The sequence below is a fragment of the Dasypus novemcinctus genome, chromosome 7 (assembly GCF_030445035.2).
Source record: "Dasypus novemcinctus isolate mDasNov1 chromosome 7, mDasNov1.1.hap2, whole genome shotgun sequence".
Classification (NCBI taxonomy): Eukaryota; Metazoa; Chordata; class Mammalia; order Cingulata; family Dasypodidae; genus Dasypus; species Dasypus novemcinctus.
The window spans coordinates 133,772,788-133,797,320 of record NC_080679.1 but is presented as its reverse complement, the minus strand read 5'-3'; the positions used below and the strand labels follow the sequence as shown (position 1 = coordinate 133,797,320).

General features: G+C 39.7%; 1 protein-coding gene across 6 annotated transcripts in view; it reads left to right on the top strand.

The window, feature by feature from the left end:
* Positions 1 to 24,533, top strand: part of IWS1 (interacts with SUPT6H, CTD assembly factor 1) — a 49,178-nt gene that overhangs the window by 7,846 nt on the left and 16,799 nt on the right. For all 6 annotated transcript variants that reach the window (XR_011649301.1, XR_002796962.3, XR_011649300.1 and 3 more), the window contains exons 3-7: positions 12,055 to 13,243; positions 14,261 to 14,450; positions 15,417 to 15,474; positions 21,844 to 21,941; positions 23,378 to 23,528. Coding sequence is in view for 3 of the 6 variants with exons in the window: in XM_004459214.4 (XP_004459271.1) it covers positions 12,055 to 13,243; positions 14,261 to 14,450; positions 15,417 to 15,474; positions 21,844 to 21,941; positions 23,378 to 23,528 (1,686 nt within the window). In the remaining 3 variants the exon portion in view is untranslated. The remainder of the gene's footprint in view (positions 1 to 12,054; positions 13,244 to 14,260; positions 14,451 to 15,416; positions 15,475 to 21,843; positions 21,942 to 23,377; positions 23,529 to 24,533) is intronic.

Sequence of the window (24,533 nt, the reverse complement as noted above, 5' to 3'; positions counted from 1 at the left end):
CATCAGTCTCTGGGAAACTACAGTCTAGGCCTGCACAACTTGGATTAGTCCACACAGCTGTGACTCTGTCCCTACCCTTGCAAAGGAGAAAGTTGGGAGAAGCTTCATTGGTCCCTGGCACAATGAGGGCAGCTTGAGCCTCCACAGCTTATTGCACCATTACAATCTTGGCTCCTACTGCACAACCAGCAAGGGAGAAAGGACAGGAAGCCCTAAACTAAAGAGAAAACTGTACCCAGAAAAAATACTCTAGTAAGCCAGATGCCAAGACACCAACAAAAAATTACAATCCACACCAAGAAACAGGAAGATATGGCCCCATTAAAGGAACAAGATAAGCTTCCAGATGACATAAAGGAGTTGAGACGACAAATCATAGATGCCGAAACAAATCTTAATAAATTCAATAAGATGCCTAAAGAGATTAAGGATACTAAGAACTAGACACTGGATGAGCACAAAGAAAAATTTGAAAGCATACATAGAAAAATAGCAGATATTATGGGAATGAAAGGTGGAATAAATAAACTTTTAAAAACATTGGAATCATATAATAGCAGATTTGAGGAGGCAGAAGAAAGGATTGGTGAGCTTAAAGAAATGGTCTCTGAAAGTGAACATGCAAAAAGAACAGATGAAAGAATGGAAAAACTTGAACAAGTTCTCAGGGAACTAACTGACAGCAAAAGGCATGCAAACATACATGTCATGGGTGTCCCAGAAGGAGCTGAGAAGGGAAAAGGTGCAGAAGGAATATCTGAAGAAATAATGGTAGAAAATTTCTCAACCCTATTGAAGGACATAGATATCCATGTCCGAGAAGCACAATGTACTCCCATCTAAAAAAAATTTGAATAGACCAAGTCAGAGAGACATATTCATCAGAATATCAAATGCCAAAGACAGAATTCTGAGAATAGCAAGAGAAAAGCAATGCATAACATATAAGGGATACCCAGTAAGATTAAGTGCTGATTTCTCACCAGAGACCATGGAGGTAAGAAGACAGTGGTCTAATATATTTAAGATACTACAAGAGAAAAACTTCCAGCTAAGAATCTTATATCCAGCAAGACTGTCTTTCAAAAATGAGGGTGAGATTAGAATATTCACACATAAAAAGAAACTGAGAGAATTTCTAAGCAAGAGACCAGATTTTCAGGAAATACTAAAGGGTATACTAGAGCTGAAAAGAAAAGACAGGAGAGAGAGGCCTGGAAGAGAGTCTAGAAATGAAGATTGTATCAATAAAAGTAACTAAAAGTTTCAGAAGAGTGGTGAAAATAAACTATGACAGTTAAAACAAATAGAAATAAACTTAACCAATGATGAAAAGCACTTGTATTTGGAAAATTTCAACTCAGTGTTAAAATTTAAAAGGCCTAAATAACTGGAAGAACATTCCATGCTTGTGGTTTGGAAGACTAAATAATGTTAAGATGTCAGTTCTACTCATATAGATATACAGATTCAATGCAATCCTGATAAAAATTCCACCAGCATTTTAAAAAAATTGAAAACACGATCACCAGATTTATTTGGAAGCCTCTAAGGGGTCTTGAATAGCCAGAAATATCATAATAAGGAAAAGTGAAGCCTCATTTCCAGACTTTAAATCATATTACCGAGCTATAGTGGTAAAAACAGCATGGTACTGGTATAAAGATAGACACATAGATCAGTGGAACCAAATTGATGGTTCAGAAACAGACCCTCACATGTATGGTCAAGTGATTTTTGACTAGCTTGTCAAACCCACACAGCTCAGACAGAACAGGCCATTCAGCAAATGATGCTGAAAGAATTGGACATCCATAGCTGCAAGAAGGAAAAAGGACCCCTATCTCACACCTTATCCAAAATTTAACTCAAAATGAATCAAAAAGCTAAAAATAAAAGCAAGAACCATAAAACTTCTAGAAGAAATTGTAGGAAAATGTCTTCAAGACCTGGTGGTAGGTGGTGGATTCTTAAAGGAGGTAAGAGAAGGACTGAGATGGACTACTGATGTTTAATGTTTGTAGAAGTTTTAATTAGCTTTACTGTGGAAATGTATAGAGTGGATGGTAACACTTAGTGGATAACAGCTAGTTCCTTAATGGGAATGTCACTGAAAATGTTAATCTAGGTATGTAAATGCCAGTTGACAGAATGCTAGAGAATAATCTAGGAACTGAATAGCTCAGTAGGCCAAGAGGTGGATGAGAACTGGGGCTGATCGTCCAGATGCAAGAGTGTCCTTTGTGAGCTAGAACAAATGTATATTACTACTGGAGGGTGTTGGGAATGTGGAGAAGCATGGGGAAAAAAGCTGGAGTGACCTGTGGACCAGTTAGCAGTAATAACAATATTCTTTGCATCTATGCGAAAGATGTACTGTGTGGATAGTGAGGCAGTATGGAAAGTGGGAGCCAGATGTACACTTTGGACTTCGTAACAGTCAGATGATATTATCTTATCGGTAGCAAATGTTCCACCACAGTGGTGTATTTTTATTTTATTTTTTATTTATTCCACCCCCCCACCCCCCAAGTTGTCTGCTCTCTGTGTCCATTTGCTGTGTGTTCTTCTGTGACTGCTTCTATCCTTATCAGCAGCACTGGGAATCTGTGTTTCTTTTTGTTGCATCATCTTGTGTCAGCTCTCCATGTGTGTGGTGCCATTCCTGGGCAGGCTGCACTTTCTCGTGCTGGGCAGCTCTCTTTATGGGGTGCACTCATTGTGCGTGGGGCTCCCCTATGCAGGGGACACCGCTGCGTGGCACGGCACTCCTTGCGTGCATCAGCACTGCGCATGGGCCAGCTCCACACAGGTCAAGGAAGCCTGGGGTTTGAACCATGGCCCCCCCATGTGGTAGGCAGACGCCCTATCCGTTGGGCCAAGTCTGCTTCCCAGTGTAGTGTATTGATGGAGGAGTGTTTGGGAATTCTGCACATGTGCGTGTTTGTTTTATAAATTTACAACATCTGTCATAAAAAATATATTTAAAAAACAATAGGATTGGGAAGCAGCTGTGGCTCAATCAGTTGGGCTCCCGTCTACCATATGGGAAGCCCTGGGTTTGCGACCCGGGGGCTCCTTGTGAAGGCAGGCTCGCCTGCGCACTGCAGAGCGCTGCCTGGCCTGCAAGTACCGCGGAGAGCCAACTCAGGTGACGTGACAAAACAGGGAGACAAGCAAAAAACAAAACACAAAAGAGCACCCGGCGAACACAGAGTGCAGACAGCAAGCAAGCTGCAAGGGGGATAGGGGAAATAAAAATAAATACAGACACAGAAGAACACGCAACGAATGGACACAGAGCAGACAGCACGCAAAAAGCCACAAGGGGGTGGGGGATAAAAAAGAAAAAAATAATAGGGTGGGTTGGGGGAAAAACATGCCAAATGTAAGATAAGGACTATGATTATTATTAAGATTTTGACAATATTCTTTCATAATTTGTAGCAAACATTTCACGACAATGCAATGTGTTGGTGGGTGGGTTGATATATGGGACCCCCTGTATGATATTATACATGTTTGCTTTGTAAATTCACAACTTTTATTATACTCTTAATTTATGTATGTTCATATATAAATGATATAAAGATAATAGCATTGGTTAGGATAAAAATACTTTAGTAGTAATACTTTGACAATGCTCTTTAATCGTTAGTTAAAAAGATTTAACAAGAATGCAAGTTATTGGTGGTAGGGTGAGTTATGAGAGTCCTGTGTGATATTATATATGTCTGTTATGTAAGTTCACAACTATTACTATACACTTTTTTAAAAAGATTTTATTTTAATTTATTTACCCCCCCACACCCCCGCTTGCTTGCTGTCTGCTCTCTGTGTCCATTCGCTGCATGTTCTTCTGTGTCTGCTTGTCTCCCTTTGTTGCGTCATCTTGCTGTGCTAGCTCTCTGCGGGCATGGGCCAACTTGCCTTCACAAGGAGGCCCTCAGGAGAGAACCCGTATGGTATACGGGAGCCAAATCAGTTGAGCCATATCTGCTTGCCTATTACTATACACTTACTATTTATGTATGAGTAATATACTTTAATAAATTAATTTTAAAAATAGAGTTAAAATAAAAATCAAAGGGAAAAATAGAATAACTTACCATTTTTATATGGTAACATTTTTATGATGCCTGAAATAGTTTTTACTTACTCAGCAACTCAAAATTTAAAAGGTCTTTTTTAAAAAATCCTTCCATGTAAAGGTAGACCATACTTAGTTTCCTCCACTGGCTGTTTTTCCTTTCTTAGATATCAGATTGTCTTTTCTTACCAGATTAGATGGAAGAACATATGGAAAAGTAGTTTAAGTTGGGAGAAAAAAATATTTACAATGTTGCCTTTGAAGACTTTTTATTTTAGCTGTCCTTGCACCTCATGGGTAACAGGAGATAGTTGGTATTTATTAATATTTCTTTTTCTAACATTGGCATATAGTTTTCAAGTCAAGATAATTAAACCCTCGAACTGGAATTTAAATTTGGCATTATTGCTTAAATTTGTATAATGTGTATGATGACTTCTTATCCCTATATTTCAGTTAACATTTTCTGAACTCTTACTAGGCATAGTGATATAAGCTTGAAACTCTGTAGTCTTTACAGTCTGGGTAGGTAAGGCAGGCCTGCAAACAGGGGACTGTAGTACAGTATATTTACATAGAAGGCACATACAAAGTTCTGTGGGAGGGAGGGTAGACTAGAAATAACATTTGAGCTGTTTCTGAGAAATGAGTTTGAAACTACCAGATCGAGAAAAGAGGGTGGGGGTGGAGTGATAATTCTAGCTAGAGGAATCAGCACATAAAAGGCCTAGATTTACAAAAAGCTTGGCATATTTGAGGTATGACTCTATATTCATTGTGGCTGAAGAATGGAATGGTATAATGGAAGAGGGTCCTGAAGAATTAAGTTTAGGCAATAATGGTTTATTTCGTATTAATATAGTTCTTAACAGTGAAGGCAGTAGGGTGTGAGGGCCACAGTCTGGTTTCAAATCCTGGTTTTGCCACTTAATGAGCTTTGGAAAAATTATCATCTCTCTGAACCTCAGCCTTGCTATCTCAGTGGTAGAGCTAAAAAGATTATTATGAAGCTTAAATAAAAACTTACGGGGGAATGGATGTAGCTCAGTTGGTTGAGTGCCTGCTTCCCTTGTACAAGGTCCCGGGTTCGGTACTTGGTACCTCCTAAAAAATAAACAAAAAACTTAGGTAACAGCTTCCAAAAGTTTATTACCTTGTAGCTATCCTGCATGGGAACGAGGGTAGATATTACTTCTTGGGGGACTAGTTTGGAGTTAATCTCTATGAGGTTGAGACTACACTATTTTAAAGCAAAAGAGGCTTGACGTGCGAACTAATACTGAAAAATAATGTTCTTGAGCTTCAGTGTATTTTTTAAAAATCTGTATTTAAGCATACAATCACATGCTTAAGATTGCTTGCATATATTTTTTTAAGTTTGCATTTTTTATTTTATTTTTTTAATTTCTCTCCTCTTCCCCCCCCACCCCCAGTTGTCTGTTCTCTGTGTCCATTTGCTGCGTGTTTTTTGTCCGCTTCTGTTGTCAGCGGCACGGGAATCTCTGTTTCTTTTTGTTGCGTCATCTTGCTGTGTCCGCTCTCCGTGTGTGCAGCGCTATTCCTGGGCAGGTTGCACTTTCTTTTGCACTGGGCAGCTCTCCTTACGGGGCGCACTCCTTGCACGTGAGGCTCCCTTATGCGGGGGACACCCCTGCGTGGCAGGGCACTCCTTGCACACATCAGCACTGTGCATGGGCCAGCTCCACACGGGTCAAGGAGGCCCGGGGTTTGAACTGCGGACCTCCCATGTTGTAGACAGATGCCCTAACCACTGGGCCAAGTCTGCTTCCGCTTACATATTTTTAATTATTTGTTTTTATGTTAATATCTTTTTGCCCTGGTAGTTAAAAGGGAGGTAAACATCAGTGAATATTTCAAGTATATTGTTTACAATATAGAGTGCTTTTGACTTTGAGACCCCAGAGTCTTCACACATTTTTTGTGGTAGGCAGATAGGGAAAAAGGGGAAAGATTTTAATCTTTCTGAATGTCATCACTGGAAACAGCTTTTCCATAAAGCAACTTGTGTAGCAAGTGTACTCTTTGAATATAAACAAGGGAATGACTAATTGGCAGTTCTAATTATTTGTTTTTACTAGGATACTGTCCTGGACAACATGAACTTAGCTGTCTGGTTTTTGGTCACATCTATTTATTTCTATTCCATGAAAGAAATACCTGTTTTAAAATCCAGACGCCTATAAAATCATCTGCTTAGAAATTCATATGTTTCCTCCTGATGGTCCCACAGGACCTATGAGACTCTTGAGGAGGAAGTTGCTTGGAAATGGAGCCTCGCTTCTCACTGTTTTCTGACTCCCTCGGCCCAGCTCAGTGGGCCCAGCCATCCTCTCTTCCCCTCCCTGAAGTTGGTGGCAGCCCCCATTAGTGCCAGCCTCGCTTTGAAGTAAGTCACGTTGGCAGTCTCCTCCTGTGACTTGTTGCTGGTTAGATCTTTCCCCCAAGAGGTTGTACCAGTGTAAAGAAGGCCTTCCCATGGGAGTGCATCAAAGCAGTTAGGTTATTCTTGGCTTTGCTGTCCTTGTTTACCCTGTTTCTTATCAATTATTTTTATTCCATCCAGTTTCCTTTCTTTGTGTTAAATTTCACTGTTTTTGGTTTTGCCGTCTTGAGAAAAACATCATTTTTCCTTGGCTTGCTCTTCTCAGTTAAATATTGTTTTGTGGGGTTTCTGTTTCATTGCAGTGAAAGTTTTATATGTGCTTAAGGTAAAAGCTACATTTTTTTCTTTAAATCTCTGATCTTAAGGTCATGTTATTTTGAAGATGAATGTGTAAGCACATACCTGTCAGTGAGTTAGAAGCACCGGATGCTGTGGGGATATGAAAGTGGGAATGGCTAATCAGCTCTGCCGTCATGGAGAATGTACTTAAACTGACTGGTAATGAATATTAATAGGCTACCTTATTAGTGGCTTCTAACATTAATCAAATGCTCACAGGCACTGTGCTGTTTCACCTTTAATCTTTAGCACAGCCCTCTGAGCTCCAGACAATACTGCTGACTCTATCGTATGTGAACAGTGAGGCTTTGAGGGGTTCAGGAAATTGCCCTAGAACACACTGAAGAAAGTGGCAGAATTTCTCTGAATTTTGCTTTGATTATTTTATTTTTTTAGTAGGTACCGGAGATTGAACCCAGTACCTCATATATGGGAAGCAGGCCTCAACCACTTATGCTATATCTACTCCCCGTGATAACTTAAGTTCAACTGTGTAATTTCTTAGGTGATCTCTTCGCATATTCTCTGATATTATGCTTAAGTGCATGCTCTGACTTTTCATCTATTAGCACTTCAGTGATTTTTCAACTTTTTTTTACCCCCACCATGTCACACATAATGGATACTCGGATTTTTGTGAAACTTCAAAAATTGCTGAGGAGGAGCAGATGTAGCTCAAGTGGTTGAGTGCCTGCCTCCCATGTATGATATTCTGGGTTCAATTCCTAGTATTTCCAAAAAAAATAGCTGGGATTTCATAATTATCACAACCATTACTATATGTAATATGCTTGTAATGGTTGCATATTTTGTGGGGGTTTTTTCACCTTTTTTTTTTTTAAATACATAGATAAGTAGTTGCTTATTTTGGACTGCACGCACACCATGTGCCAACACACCCAGGGTAAAATATAGCAGATAAGCTTGGGGATGGCTGCCAAACTCATGGTCACACTCTTTTCTTTGGAAGTGGCCTAGAATGCTTTAACCCTCTTCTGGCTGTGACTGATTGATTGACATCTGATGTTGCCATGGCCAGCTAGGTTCTCCATCCTAGGGATTTAAAATTTGGATCCTAGATGCTGAAATTTGGCATGGTTAGCACTGAATCATGTTGTTAATGGTCGTTGAGTCCCCTTTTTTGAGCTGAATCTTTAGTCATTCATCTCACTTTGATTTTGTGAAGATTGTTCTTTTTGTGTGAGCTAGCCAGAGATGGCTCTATTGCATGCAACCAAAAGAAATTGAGTCACAGCAAGCATGGTGTTAGAGTTATGTGATGGAGACTTTTGGGAAGATACAGGGCTCTCTTCTCCAGAAAAATAGCTAGAGGACAGGCTGAAACAGCCTGGAAAAAGATCTTCTAGGGTTTAGGACACCAGGCGAAGGCTGAACCCCACCTAGAGGAGAGGGACAGGGGAGGGGAGTCGCCACAACAGAACTGTGAGTTGAAACCAGCGGGCCGGCACCATCCCCCACACTAAGACACTTTAGAACTCTTGGACCACTAGGCCTGCGACTACAGACAAAGGGGGCTCATGGGATCTACCACCCCAGGAAAGGGGGGAGAGAGGGACAAAGCCAAAGGCAGCTTCTGACCCACATATTTGGTCTGCTGTGTCCCAGGAGCCCTCCAGCCTGGGCAGAGCTGCCCATTGTTTGCCTTTGGAGCCAGCAAGGGGCTAAAGATGTTCGACCCTCCCAGTCTCATCCTCTGCTAACAGGAACTGATTGTTGAAGACTCAGAGTGGAGTGGAAATATTTCCAACCTGGGAAAAGGGAGAGGCTGACAGAGAAGGCTGGCGAACTGTCTCTGAGAAAGTTTACAAGGCTCTTAGCCTCCAGGCAGGAGGCTTTATCTCATTGATCCGGTCTTTGTTGCAACAGATACTGTCTGAGAGGCAAGCATTGGACTGAGAGCTGCCGAAGAGCACCATCTGCTGGCAGACCAAGGAAGTACACTCAAGAAAGTTAAAAATAAGTAGAGGGAAGCGGCTGTGGCTCAATCAGTTGGGCTCCGTCTACCATATGGGAGGCCCTGGGTTCATGTCCCGGGGCCTCCTTGTGAAGGCAGGCTGGCCTGCACCCATGGGGAGCTGACGGCCCATGCCCCTGGAGAGCTGGTGCAGCAAGATGACGCAACAAAGGGAGACAAGCAGACACAGAAGAACACACAGCAAATGGACAGAGAGCAGACAGCAAGCAAGCGGTCGGTGGGGGAGGGATAAATAAAATAAATCTTTTTAAACAAAAAATAGTAAGTAGGAGAGGCTTTTTCTGGCCTCCTTCCCCAAGACCCTAAGAAGCGACTCTACAACCAGTTACTGGGTCCAGTGCCCAGTTTTGAGCAACCAGCAGGACAGTCCTAACCAGGTTAAGAATCAAGAACAGTGGTAACACACAGCCTCCTGCCAATCCCTGCAAAAGCGAGAAAGTGAGCACCTAAGTAAACTACATCCTAATCAGAAGCCTAGACATCAGCAAAAAGTCCCAAGCCATACTAAGAAAATAGAAGACATGGCCCAAGAAAAGAAATACAGCAAAGCCCCAGAAGAGATGCAGAATTTGAGAGCTAATCAGCGAGATGCACACAAATTTTCAAAATCAAATTAATGAGCTGAAAGACAATACGGTTAAAGAGATAAATGACATCAAGAAGACATTGAGCAAACGCAAAGAAGAATTAGAGTTATGTGATGGCTATGTCTTGGAAAGCATTGGAAAGCCAAGTACAATTTTTCCTTTTACTTCCTGCTTTAGTTGCCTCTAGCAGGGACCTAGGTGTCACTCCCCCACTGCACCCCCTCACTGATCTAGCTAATTTCTTAATTCAGTGTTCATAAACTAGGTACAGATACCTGTGTATTCCAACTGCCTTATGCAAATTGTCATAATATCACCTCTCTCATTATATTATTATGAGCTATTTGGCTGGCTCCTCATGAGACAGCAGCCTCTCATCTCAGGTCACACACTGAGATGCCATGATCTCTACATCTGGCATGTAGCAGACATTGAACAGGTGCTTGTTAATTAATTGTTCCTCGCTTTCTGGTATTCACACCTACCTCCTTTATTATTCATCCAAATATTTATTATGAGTGCCTGTGTGCCAGACCCTGTTTTGTGCTCCGGAAATACGTCAGTGAAGAAACCAGACCCCAAAAAATGCCTGCCTTCTTAGAGCTTAGATTCTAGATAGCCTGGGGTTTTTTTTTGTTTTTTGTTTTTCATTTAAATTAGCTTATAAATTAAAACATAAAAGCATTAAATTATGAAGTATAGCTAAAAGTAAATTTTTAGAACTATTTTTTTTTTTTGTTTTTAAAGATTTATTTTTATTTAATTCCCCTCCCCTCCCCCGGTTGTCTGTTTTCTGTGTCTTTTTGCTGCGTCTTGTTTCTTTGTCCGCTTCTGTTGTCGTCAGCGGCATGGGAAGTGTGGGCGGCGCCATTCCTCGGTAGGCTGCTTCCTCCTTCGCGCTGGGCGGCTCTCCTTATGGGTGCACTCCTTGCGTGTGGGGCTCCCCTACGCGGGGGACACCCCTGTGTAGCACGGCACTCCTTGCGCGCATCAGCACTGCGCATAGGCCAGCTCCACACGGGTCAAGGAGGCCCGGGGCTTGAACCGCAGACCTCCCATGTGGTAGACGGACGCCCTAACCACTGGGCCAAAGTCTGTTTCCCTAGAACTATTTGGAGGAGTTGACTATACTAGCAAGATTTTATGTTATCCCTCCAGTCTTGATCTCTTAATTACTAAATTATTTACATTTAGTAAATAAAAGCCCTAAGTAGAGTAATAGCTGTGTGACTGACAAGGAATCTCTCCCTGTACAGTGCCTTGTGATAACTGAAGAAAAGTACCTTTGGGAAATTTGAAGTTTATGATTTTGAAGTTTCCCGAACACATTATATTTGAATGAATATGTATAGTAATTAATGTTTCTTTGGAATGCTGTGCTGGTCAAGATGGTGATAAAATATGGGGGCACCTCAAACTTGTGCTGTAGGTGTGTTTACTTTTTGTTTACTCTTTGACATTGTAGAAACTGTCTTTGTCTTTAAGTGAGTCTATATTAATTTTAAGTCTGGATCGTGTGAAAATATTTTCATATCATATATCTTCTAACATAATTTGTCACTGGATTATTTCATAGCATGATAGTAGTCATATATGTTCCTAAACACTATGCTCCTTGAAAATTGATCTGTGGTAAGTTTGTGTAGCTTCAGGCATATATTCTAAGGGGAAATATTTGACTCAGTAAAATTTTAAGGGGGAAAAACACTTATACCATAATTTTGTTACCATGTTATTAAAGGTTCAGATTCTAGATGGGGAAAAAAAGTCCTCTAAATCCTGAAACACTTGTTATTAGTTTTCTGATATTTATCATTTTGTATTTTTTCCTCTTTATTTTTCCCTCTATTTTAAAAAATCATAGTATAATATGAAAATATCTGTTTCGTACCATAGAACATATGTTTTCAGATGAATTATTTCAATTAAAGCTACATGTTAGTATAATTACATTAGTCACGTCCTCCCTACAACTTAAAACATTTATCCCAAGTTCCTAGGTGTGTGACCATGACTGTCCCAAGCTTCCATTTTCTTTTCAGGAGAAAACTCTTGTGAGGAGTAAATAAACTAACAGGAGAGGGTCTGACTTGGTATTGGGCCCTTAGTAGGTGCTTAGTAAATGCTGTCTCCTCCTCTTTTGTTTACATTCACATGGGAGAAGGTGCCTTATGTATTACTTGACCATTTAAATAAAATAAGGTTTTATAGCTGTTTTCTCTCAATTAATTTTAACCTTAGAAACTTCAACTTTGTTCCTTAAAGAATTTGGGTGCATGTTTGCTTATATTTCTTAGAAGAAATTGAGTTAAAGTTTTGGGAGCTAGAATTAGGTGAGAAAGCTAGGCTTGTTTTGTTTGTTTGTTTAATCTAGCTCTTGAAAATTAATCTCATATGGTTATCTGGGGGTTGTGTTCTACAGCTGGCTTACCTTTCTCCATTTTGGGATCCAAAACAGGTTAGCCATTTTCAGATAGTTGGCCTTTTTAAAGTGGGATGTTTTTATATGGGTATAGGATGAGAATTGCACTTTTTAAGTGTGCATGTGCCTGTGTTTTAAAACTTGTTGAAATTTTTAACCTTTCACTGTCACATATTTTTTTGCACTTCCCTAATTTGTCCTCACTTCCTTTTTCAGAACGAACCTAGTGATCAAGAAGATAGTCTCACCAAAAGACATCATGGGACAGACTCTGAGAATGAAGACCTCCCAAACCACAATGCTAGTGACTCTGAAAGTGAGGAGCCGCACAGGCACAAGGACAGCGATTCAGAATCTGAGGGGCGCCCAGAGCCTCCTGCAAGCGATTCTGAGAACGAGGATCTCAATCACCGGGGGAGCGACTCTGAGAGTGAGGAGACCAGGAAATTACCTGCTAGTGACTCTGAAAATGAAGAACTTCTTAACGGGCATGCAAGTGACTCAGAAAACGAGGATGTTAGAAAGCATCCTGCCAGCGATTCTGAGATTGAAGAGCTCCAAAAAAGTCCTGCCAGTGACTCTGAAACAGAGGATGCTCCAAAACCCCCAGTCAGTGACTCTGAGAGTGAGGAGCCCCCAAGGCCCCAAGCCAGTGACTCTGAGAGTGAGGAGCTTCCCAAACCTCGAATCAGTGATTCTGAGAGTGAAGAGCTCCCTAAGCCTCCAGTGAGTGATTCTGAAAGTGAGGAGCCTCCGAGGAATCGAGCCAGTGACTCTGAAAATGAGGAGCATCCCAAACCCCAGGTCAGTGATTCAGAGAGTGAAGAGCCTCCGAGGAACCAAGCCAGTGACTCAGAAAATGAGGGGCTTCCCAAACCCCGAGTCAGTGACTCCGAGAGTGAGGATCCACCAAGGAACCAGGCCAGTGACTCGGAAAACGAGGAGCTTCCCAAATCCCAAGTCAGTGACTCTGAGAATGAGGACCCCCCAAGGAACCAGGCCAGTGACTCGGAAAACGAGGAGCTTCCCAAACCCCAAGTCAGTGACTCGGAGAGTGAAGAGCTTCCCAAACCCCAGGCCAGTGACTCGGAGAGTGAAGGGCCTCAGAAAGCCCCTGCCAGTGATTCAGAAACTGAGGATGCCTCCAGACACAAGCAGAAGGCAGGGTTGGATGACGACAGTGATGGAGAAAACAGGGGAGAGAATGCAGAAATGCGAAATGACTCCTTCCATTCAAGTAGCCTTACAGAGAGGAAAAGGTTTCACAGTTCTGACAGCGAGGAAGAAGAACCAAAAAAGCAGAAAATTGATAGTGATGAAGATGATGAAAAAGAGGGGGAGGAGGAGAAAGTAGCAAAGCGAAAAGCTGCTGTCCTTTCTGATAGTGAAGATGAAGAGAAAGCATGTGAGGAATTATTTTGGACCATTTATCCATAGCCATACTTATAGTCTATGCATGTGATTATTTCGTTTTCTCTGTTAAAACTCTATTCTGTCATTCACTTTGATGTTTTAAACACTAGGATACTGGTTTCCTCTGGTTTCTACTGGCTAATTGTAATGGTAAATTTCCTTTGAGTTGTTCTAAGTAACATGTTCGTTCTGACTGCCTCAAAGTGATGTACTAGACCAAGTATCAATGAAAACATAAAAGACTTAGATTTTTTTACCAGAAAGGGTAATGCTTTGAAGTAAGATGTTGGCGTGAAAACCCCTGACTATATCCAGAGTTAGCTGTGTACCTCTTTGACAGCTTATTCACAGGAGTGGAGCAGCCACAGGTACCTTCTTTTCGTTTGTTAAAGACTACTGAATACCCAAATGCAGGGATATTCGAGGGAGATTAGAGATTCCGTGTCTGCAGAGTAGTACAGGCTCTGCTACCTGGGGGTCCATTTTCACTTGGTTACTTTTTTATGAAACTTATTTTTCTTTGGAAAAGGGGTGTTCTCTTCTAACGTTACAGTTCTTATAGGAGAAGAAAAATGAATGAGTACCTCAAAAGCAGCCAGTTTCAGGAGAATAAAACAAGACCATCCAGTCCTTTTTGGTTCCACTTTTAGGCCGCACATCAAAGGGATGCCATTTCTTCAGTAGCAGTCTAATCTTATTTTCTCTATCCTACGATGGAAAATCTATCAGTCTCTATCTTCTAATAGAAAGGTAGTTATTGATGCCCACTTTCATTTTTTAATTTCTTCCTTCAACTTTTGACCACTTTTTCTTAGCAGATTAACAGATAAGTGTAAGATGACTCTGAATGAGCCTCTTAGCGTTTCCATTCTAAAAATTGTTTCAGGAGGCCCTTTTATTTTTGCCACTTACTGCTGTTTTAAAGGCCCTATTATACTTAGTAAGTATAGTGTCTTGAGAAAGTAAGATTAATGATGGGTTGTTGTTTTGTTTTTTTTTTTTTAAACAGCAAAGAAGAGTCGTGTCATCTCTGATGCAGATGACTCCGATAGTGATGTTACTTCGGAAAAATCAGGCAAAAGAGAGAAGACTGTAGTAGCATCAGACAGTGAAGAAGAAGCAGGGAAAGAATTGTCTGATAAGAAAAATGAAGAGAAGGACCTATTTGGGAGTGATAGTGAGTCAGGAAATGAAGAAGAGTAAGTGACAGTATTCCATGAGCTTTCAAAAGTCTTTGTAAGGTGGTAAAGAGGGTTTCTTTCAAGTTTTTGTAAGCTTATATTAAAAGTTCCTGCTGAGGTAGTATGATTACCTAATTCCATGTCTGTGGACTTAAGATTTTAGTTCATGAACTGCTGCTACAAGCCACACATGGGTGGATCGCCAAAATATTGCATTAAGCGAAAGAAGCAAAGAGAACATGCAGATGATTCTGTTTACATAAGGTTTAAGAGCAGGCGTGACTATTCCATGGTAATAGAAATTAGAGTAATGGTTGCCTTGAGTGTGTGGATGCAGGGGACTGAGTAGAAATGGGTAGAAGATTCACCAGAAGGAACCTTCTGGGCAAATAGAATTGTTCTGTATCTTTTTTTTTTTTTAAGATGTTTATTTCTTTCTCTCCCCTTCGCCCCCACCCCCCCTGTCCCGGTTGTCTGTTTTCTGTGTCTCTTTGCTGCGTGTTCTTCTTTGTCCGCTTCTGTTGTTGTCAGTAGCACGGGAATCTGTGTTTCTTTTTGTTGTGTCATCTTGTGTCAGTTCTCCGTGTGGGCAGCGCCATTCTTAGGCAGGCTGCACTTTCTTTCGCGCTGGGTGCTCTCCTTACGGGGTGCACTCCTTGTGCGTGGGGCTCCCCTACGCGGGGGACACCCCTGCGTGCACTGCGCATGGGCCAGCTCCACACGGGTCAAGGAGGCCTGGGGTTTGAACCGCGGACCTCCCATGCGGTAGACGGGACGCCCTAACCACTGGGCCAAGTCCGCTTCCCTTGTTCTGTATTTTGATTAGGATGTTGGTTGTGTGAATAGGTACATTTGTCAAGACCCACTGAACTGCATACTGAAAACCTGCACATTTTACTGTGTAAACTGTATCTTTTCGTTAAGGTTTTATGATTTCTATGCTATGAGAAGAAAAATTAAATTTTTTTCTAAATTTCTCTCTAGAAACCTTATTGCAGACATATTTGGGGAATCAGGTGATGAAGAGGAAGAAGAATTTACAGTAAGTATAAGATGGAGAGATTTCCTCAGTGGTTATGGTTTTTTATATCAGTAGTTCTTTAATAGTATTTTTTATGTTGTAATAAACAACTATGATACAGTCAGGAGAAAAACCTAGAAAAAAGGTGTTCAGAAAGTGGAATAACAAGCCATGGAAAGATATAAAAGGAAAATAACAGAAGCAGCTGGATTAGAGAAAGAGAAGCATTTAAAGAAACAAGGTATTTTGTAATACAAAGGCTAAAATTCACAATAATTAAGGGACTTAACGATTCTAGCAGTGGCAGGCTAGTTAATTTGGGCCAGCCCTCCTGCTAAGAACAACTAGAAAAGCTGGCCAAAATGTTTTAAAAATCTGCTTGGTGTCAGAGTAAAAGCAACAAGGAAGTACAAGCCAAGAACCAGTGGGAGACAAAGACCTAAAAAGATGAGTTCAGCATTTAAGGACTGCTTTTGCTGAGGGGTGTTTGCCTGTTTTGGACACAACTGAAATGCTGATCCATATTTTTGACAGCCTTAAGGCTAGAGGGACAATATTTGAAGTTTAGGCCCTGATGAGCATATGGAGACCTTATAAACCCTGTGTTTTGTTTGGGACTCCGAAGAGCGGCACCCTAAGATTAAGGGTTACCTGGAGTAAAATAGCCCTTGCCAGAACTCGAGCCTAGCTTTTGAGTCATCTGGCAGCCTAGAAAACCTCAGTCTCAGAAGTTAGATGACAGTAATTCTTAACCCAAAGGCTGGCACTCCCACACACCTTGCATAGCCTTTCAGGATAATGGTAACTCCATTACAGGCCTCAGATTATCTCTGCAGTTTTTGAAATACACAATACAGCATATAATCAAAGGTAAGTAAGTATTCAACATGAACAAGAAACAGTGGTAGCAGCTAACAATAGATATAGACCTGGGGTCCTACATATAGAAATTTTATACATCACCTTTGAAAAACTATGTTCAGGGAACTACAATACAAGAAAGAATAAAATTTTTGTCAGCAAACCATGAAAAAAAGTTAAGGCAGATCTTAGAAAAACCAAGTCGACATTTCAGAACTATAAAAATAGAGTAACCTAAATTAAAAGCCATCTAGAATGAAACATCAAGAAAGATTAATGTGAAGAATGTAAAAGAGGATTAAAAAACAGATTATACATGATTTGGAGTCCAAGAAGGAGAGGAAAAAATAAGTATAGTATAGTAGAATCAGTATTTGAAGAAGCAATACATAAAGCCGTAGAATTCAAGAAGCCTTACAAACTGCAAGTATGATAAAGAAATCTGTACCTAAATGCATCATAATGAAAGTGTAAGAAACCAAAGAAAATGGGAAAGTCTTAAAAGCTGCTGGGGGCGGGGATGGGGGTGGGGGTGGGGAGGGGTTACATTCAAAGAAGAAACAAATTTGAGTAGTCGCTAACTTCTCAGCAGAAACAATAATGAATGTTATCTTTAATGCTCTCAAAATCACTGCAAACTTAGAATTCTGTTATATTCCGCAACAGTACTTTTTAGGAATGAAGGTGAATTAAGGACATTTTTAGGCTTGCAAAACCTGGGGGAATTATCAGTGTATCAACAGAAAGAAATACTAAAGCTGGTTTTTCAGGCAGAAAGAAAATGATCTCAGGTGGAAAGTCAGGGATGCAGGAAGTAAAGAAGCAACAGAAGCATGTATGAATGCATAGTGTAAAATATCTAAAGTAACCACTAAAAAAGACTAATGAAAATTTAACTTCCATACTCTATTTAAAGAGGGAACTAGTGGAATAATTAATCCAAGAGAAGGCAAGAAAGGAGGACAAAAAAAATATATAGAATAAGGGCCAATTAGAAATTAGTACATAATAAGAAACCAGATTTAAACCCTGGTAATACCAGAAATTAACATTAAATGTAAATGCACTAAATGCCAAGATTGTCAGACTGGTTTTTAAAAATCAACTGTATGTGATTTCCAAGAAATTGGTCTGAAACAGATACAGAAAAGTTGAAAATTAAAGGATGGGCAAAGATATACTCCATGTGAACACTAACAAAAGAAAAAGGGATATGGCTGTATTAATATCAAAGAGGTAGATATTTACTGAGATAGAGTATCACTTTATATTGATAAAAGATTTTGAAATTATATGCATCTAATAACATGACTTAAAATACATATATACAAAACAAATACAGACCTACAAAGAGAAATGGAAAAATCCGTTACTCAGGTGGAATAGAACAAGCAGACCAAAAAACCACAAATGAGTCTCTTTTTTATATAATTTTATATAACCCTTTGGTGGTTAGAAGAGTAAAATATTTTCTTCCATCTGTGGTTTGTCTTTTTACTTTCTTGATGGAACCTTTTGATGAGTAGAAGTTCTTAATTAATTTAGGTCACATTTACCAATCTTTTCCTCTAAATTCTGCTGCAAAAATTTTTGTTTGCTCCCAAAGTCATGAAGATGGTCTCCATCTTCTAGAAGCTTTATTATTTTTATCTGTCATGTTTAGGTGTACAGTCCACCTGTAATTGAGTTTTGGGTGTGGTATAAGGTTGACTGACGTTAAGAACTTTTTTTTCTCGTTTAGAATATCCACCTGACCCAGCACTATTTATTATAAAGTTTATCCTTTCCCAATATTCTGCAGTGCCATTTTTGTCATAAATGAAGTTCTATATATATAAATTCTCCAGTCTATTTCTATACTGTCCCTTCTCCTTCACTGATCTCTCTGTCCTTGCACCGCCATTCATACATAACTCTTGCTAGTTGGTAGAATGTGTCCTCTGATTTTGTTGTTCTTCAGGATTGACTTGGCTGTTCTTGTTCCATATAAATTTTAGACCAAGCTTTTCCAAAAAGTACAATTTTTTTTTTAAAGCAACTGACAATATTTATTAAAATAGTTGACTTATCTGCAGTGGTGACTTCAGCCTCTACTCCTGGCTCAGTACTGATGGAAATAATCTGCTTAGCAATCTCAGAAGGACTGTGCAGGTCACTGAGTTGTTTGTAGATCCTCATCTGGAAACAATCCCAAGTCTTTGAACCTTCACCACAAGTTTTCCTTGTAGTGATTCTTAAGAGTCTTGGTAGGCATCCGAACTGGTCCCTTCACTTTGAGGTTCTTTTTCCTTTGTACCTCTAATCAAATCAGCACACTTCTCCAGAGACTTAAATGTTGCGACTGGTCAAGGTGATTCTAGTGCGGTGAATCACCATCTGCAGTTCCACGGGCGTCTTTCTGGTGTACTTAAAAGCCATAGCTGCGGCGTGGCTTCCTAACCAACTTGTTCCTCGGCGACAGTGAACAGTGGTGAGTCAGGAGGACCAGGGAGCCGAAGCACAGCTACTACAGCGGCCACATTGTCCTCCAAAAAGTACAAATTATAGACAACATTTTCTGAGTACAGTGCAGTTAAATTGAAAATCAATAACAAAATGAGCACGCAAAGCACCCATGTTGCCCAGGAGTTTAAAATTTAAAACCTCCTTGTAAATGACTCTTGGTTCAAAAAAGAAATCAGTACTTTGGTTAGTAAAGCAAGAAAGAGCGAAAGTAGATGAATTTACAAAGAAAAAAATTGAAGAACTTTGCACTTTCCAATTGTAGAACTTAGTACAAAACATGGTGCTGGCACAAGGACAGACATACAGGCCCGTGGAATCAATGGAGTTCAGAAATACACCCTCGCTTTGACAAGGGTGCCAGATCTACTCAGTTGGGAGAGAAAATTATTTTCAACAAATGGTGCTGGAAGAACTGGATATCCATATGCAAAAGTGTGAAGGTGGACTCTATACAAAAATCAATTCAGAGTGGATCAAAGGTCTAGAAGAAAACTCCTAAGAGGAAAAAATTGGAAAATTTCTTCAGGACCTTATATTAGGCAATGGTTTCTTAGACTTTACATCCAAAGTACAAGCAACAAAAGAAAAAATAGATAAATGAGACTTGCTCAAAATAAAAAACTTTTGTATATCAAAAGACTTGAAAAAAATATTAAAAGACAAGTGACAAATGGAGAAAATATTTGGAAACCGTATATATGTGGTAAAGATTTACTATCCAGAATTACATAAGAACTCAACAACAAATAGACAAGCAGCCGAATTGAAAAATGGGAAAAAGACTTGACCTGATAGGACATTTCTCCAGAAAAGACAGAATGACTACTACTGTTTTAAATATATATTAACTGTTGGAGAGGATATGGAGAAATAGGAACACTCACACATTGTCGATGGGAATATAAAAGGGTGTATCCACTCTTGAAGACAGCAGTTCTTCAGACAGTTAAGTATAGAATTTCCTTTACGTATGGCAATTCCACTTCTTGGTGTATACCCAAAAGAATTGAAAGCAGGAGTTCAAACAGATATTTGCACACAGATGGTCATAGCGGCATTATTTACAGCTGTCAAACAATGGAAGCAACACAAGTATCCATTAGCCGATGACAGGATAAGTAAAATGTGGTATACACGTACAATAGAATATCATTCAGCCATAAAAAGGAATGAAGTTCTCATAGCATGCAAAAATGTGAATGAACCTTGAAGGCATATTGCATGAAATAAGCCAGACACAAAAGGACAAGTACTATGCATGATCTCTCTAGTATGAAGTAATCACAATAAGCAAATTCATAAAGTCAGAAACTAGAATACAGGTTACCAGGGGCCACAGTAGGGCGAGGGAATAGGGAGTTAAAATTTAATTGATACAGAGTTTCTTTGGGGTGATAGAGAAGTTTTGGCAGTGGATAATACCTTTGTGAATGTACTTTAACCCCACTGAATTGTGTATCTGAAAAGGGAAAATGGGGGAAGTGGATGTGGCTCAAGTGATAAGCCTCTGCCTACCATATGGGAGAACCTGGGTTCAATCCTGGGGGCCTCCTGGTGAAAAAGAAGGAAAGAGGGCATGCCTGCACAGTGAGCCAGTTCCTGTGTGGTGAGCTGAGTGCCCATGTGGGTGCCCGCGCGGCGAGCCAGTGCCTGCACACGTGAGTCAGCAAGATGATGATGCAACAAAAGAGACAAGGGCAGAGTCAAGGTGAAGCTCAACAGAGACCAGGAACTGAGGTGGCACAATTGACAGGGAACCTCTCTCCTTATAGAGGTACCCAGGATCAAGTCCTGGTGAATCCTAGAGGAGAAAGATGAAAAGACAAGAAGAGAAATAGAGAAGATCACACAGCAAATGGACACAGCAAAAATAGCAGGGGAGGGGAGGGGAAAAAAGAAAAAGTATATGCTGTGAAAAGACATTATAAAAAAAAGGAAAAATGGGGAATTTTAGATTGTATATGTTAACCACACCAAAAAAAAAGTCATAGAAATGTACCATAATGTAAACAGTGGTCCACAGTTAATAGCATAATTACAATAGCAGTATTTCATCAGTTGGAACAAAAGTACCATGCTAATATAGAATGGTAATAGGGAAAGTGTGTATGAGACAGGGAGGTAGATACATGGAAACTGCTTCCTGTACGATTTTCCAGTAAATCTATAACTGCTCTAATTTTTTTTTAAAGTTCCTTACAAATACTCCCATAAGCCAAATCACTGCAGAAATGTTGGGGTGATGTGCAATTCCTGTCACTTGCAAAGAGCTTATTTCTGTGTAAGAGTATTTGCTTAGTACAAAAAGTGAGCAGCCCAATAGAAAAATGGGCAGTAGGGTATTGAACATTTACAGAGAATGAGTTACAAATGGCTGTTAAACATGAAAAAATGCCCAGTCTTAAAATAAGAAAATGCACAAAAAGCTACACTAAGACATTAAGGTGGTCATCGTTTAGTTTGGAGGTTGGCAAAGATCAGAGTTTGATTTCCTTCTGTGGTAATGAGCAGGTGGGGAAACGGGTGTCTTCATAACTTGCTGGAAGGAGAGTTCATTGGATTCAGGTCTGTGGAGGACAGTTTTGCAAATATTTCTCAAAAATTTACCCATGCCTAAACGTCAGAAGGAGAAAGCATAAACAAATCATGATTGCAGGCACATGGTGAAATAACCTAAGCTTTAAAAAAGTATGATGTTATTTCATGCTGATATGTGTTGCTCTCCCAGTCATATTGTTACAGAAAACATCAGACCATCTACTATGCATCGCACATGTAGTATAAGTAAAAAGAGATAATAAATACGTGTGTGGGGAATTGGCTGTCTCAATGTAAACTGTCTCTCCAAGAAAACACAAAACTGGTAACATGAGTGAGTAGAGGAGGAGGGAGCTTTTTGATGAATACCTTTTTATGCCTACTTAATTTTTTTCCATGTGAATTTACTGCTTTTTAAAAATATGCAAAAATTAAAAGCAGAAGAAAATCTTTAAAGAGATTTGATTAATGAACACTGCCTCTTAGGGTTTTAATCAAGAAGATTTGGAAGAAGAAAAAGGTGAAACACAGATTAAAGAAGCAGAAGATTCAGATTCTGATGACAACATAAAGAGAGGAAAACAGTAAGTTTCTGCTTTTAAAAATAAATTTTTAAGAGAACTTAAAAAAAGAGTCTTTTAGACTGTTTTTCTTATCTCAGGTCCTGAGTAAGTGGAGATGAGAATTAGTTGTGCTTTTTTCCCATCCATTTCTCTGTGTACAGTGCTGTTGTTGAATTTGTGTGTGTGTGTGTGTTTTTTAAGTTATATTTTATTTATTTCTCTCCCCTTCCCCCCCAGTTGTCCGCTCCCTGTGTCCATTCACTGTATGTTCTTCTGTGTTTGCTTGTATTGTCAGTGGCACCAGGAATCTGTGTCTCTCTTTGTTGCGTCATCTTGCTGCAGCGCCGCTCCTGGGCAGGCTGCATTTATTTTTTTGTGCGGGGCGGCTCTCCTTACGGCGTGCATTCCTTGTGCGTAGGGCCTCCCCTGTGCAGACATGACACTCTTTACACTCATCAGCACTGCATGTGGGCCAGCTCACCACATGGGTCCGGAGGCCCTGGGTTTGAACCCTGACCTCCCATGTGGTAGGCAGACGCTCTATTAGTTAAGCCAAATCCACTTCTCCTGAATTATTTGTTATATTATTATTCCATTTGCCCTGTGCCTAGATGGCATAATTTTTGGGATTATATTTACCTGGCTACTCGCCTCTTAATTTATAGCTCACCAAGTAGGCTCCTCTAAAAAGTAATGTAAATATATTTTTTTGAGAGAAAAGCTTCTTTTATGGTTGGAGGTTTAGGGGAGAAAAATCTACAAAATTTTAATTATAAAATATTACTTTTTTTATTTCAAGTTACTTAAGATAGTTGGAATCTATCTTCAAGAAAATCTCGTCTTGAAAGATACCATGCAAACACAGATTGATTATTTGGTTGCTGTTTATAGTTTTAGAGAAAATGTGTTGTTGTTTTTTTAATTTCCTTTTTAATTCCCATTGGCATACAAGAATTAAGCTAAATGTCTTTGGCTTTGGAATTGAATTTCATCATGATGGCAGAATGCGCTAACTCCATCCTTAAGTCTGACAATTCTGATGGAAGCTGAAGATTTGGTGCTGTTAGCAAGTCTGTAGATCTCCATTTTCTAAAAGCAGTTTATTCTGCTTTTTTTGAATACCTTCCTATTCTAAAAAATGAAATGCAACTTAAATTGAACTGTTATATTGCGGCAGTGTCCCATGAATGAGAGTTTGAAATGTTTCTTCTCAAGTATGAATATGGTGTATAGTTTTGGAAAATTTGTTTAATGTGTAACAATTGAGATGATGTAAAGATTATAATCACCTGTTCTTTAAAAAGCAAGTTATCAGTACTTAGACTTTGAAATGAAGGCAGCACTCCATGAGGTTAGAATTAAGACATTGGATGGTTCTTCACTGTGATAAAGAGAGATATGTTTTTAAAGTGAACTTGTATGCAGGTCTTCTCAACTTGTTTTGTGTTATTGCTTAGTATGGACTTCCTGTCCGATTTTGAGATGATGCTACAGCGGAAAAAGAGCATGAGCGGCAAGCGCAGGCGCAACCGTGACGGCGGCACATTCATCAGCGACGCCGACGATGTTGTGAGCGCCATGATTGTCAAGATGAACGAAGCCGCCGAGGTGAGGCGGGTCCCGTCTGCTTCATCTTCTCCCACGTAATGTGGTTGGGTGTTTTCTAAATTTTATTTTATTCTGTCTTTTAAACTAAATTTATTATAAATCGTTTCTTGTAATAAAGCATCTACTCTTCATATCTTAAATGGAAATAATTTAAAATTTTTAGTCACATGTTTAGAAAAATGAAAAGACTAGTTCAGTGATTCTTTCGAAGTAAAGGAAAGCCTTTGCTATTTTTCTGTGAGGGGATTATTTGGCTTTCTTCAATTTGGCAGTTTACCACAAAGTTTAATGTTTTTTCAGGAGCAGAAAGTGTTACAAACTCATGGATTATTCTCTTGCCTCTATTCAAGGGACTACATTTAACTGGTTGTATTGAAAAAAATAGACCTAGGGAGCAGATGTGGCTCAGGTGGTTGAGCACCTGCTTCCCACATGGGAGTCCCAGGTGAGCCTATGTAACTCAGTGGTTGAGTACCAGGTTCCCACTATGAGGTCACGGATTCAATCCCAGGCCACTGGTATACGCCCCCCCCCCCCAAAAATATATATATATATACCTAGATTGTAAATAATGGCCAAGTACAAGTCCTGGTCTTTCAGAGACACCTGCTGAAGTTTTTGTGGATTCAATGAAGTATGTCTAGGATTTGTCCCAAAATAGTTCAAGAGGAAGTAAATGTAACTAGAAAGATAGCTAAAGTAAGACCAGCCCTGTCTTATTTGTTATAGGTATATGACAGGGGTACATTATTCTGTATTCTATTTTTGTGTATATTTGAAATTTTCCATAATGAAAAAAAGTAGATCAGAATTGCCCAAGTGTAGATTCCCTAACCATTCCTTGACATTATATTCCACTAGTTTATAAGCCTCACAACTGGAAAAATATTGCTGTTATAAGCCAAATTTTCTCACAATTTGTACCTTGTATGAACTTGTTGAAAATTTGGCAGTTATGCCAATACCTTAAGTTAAAATTATTCCTCTCCACTTGTAATTGTTAAA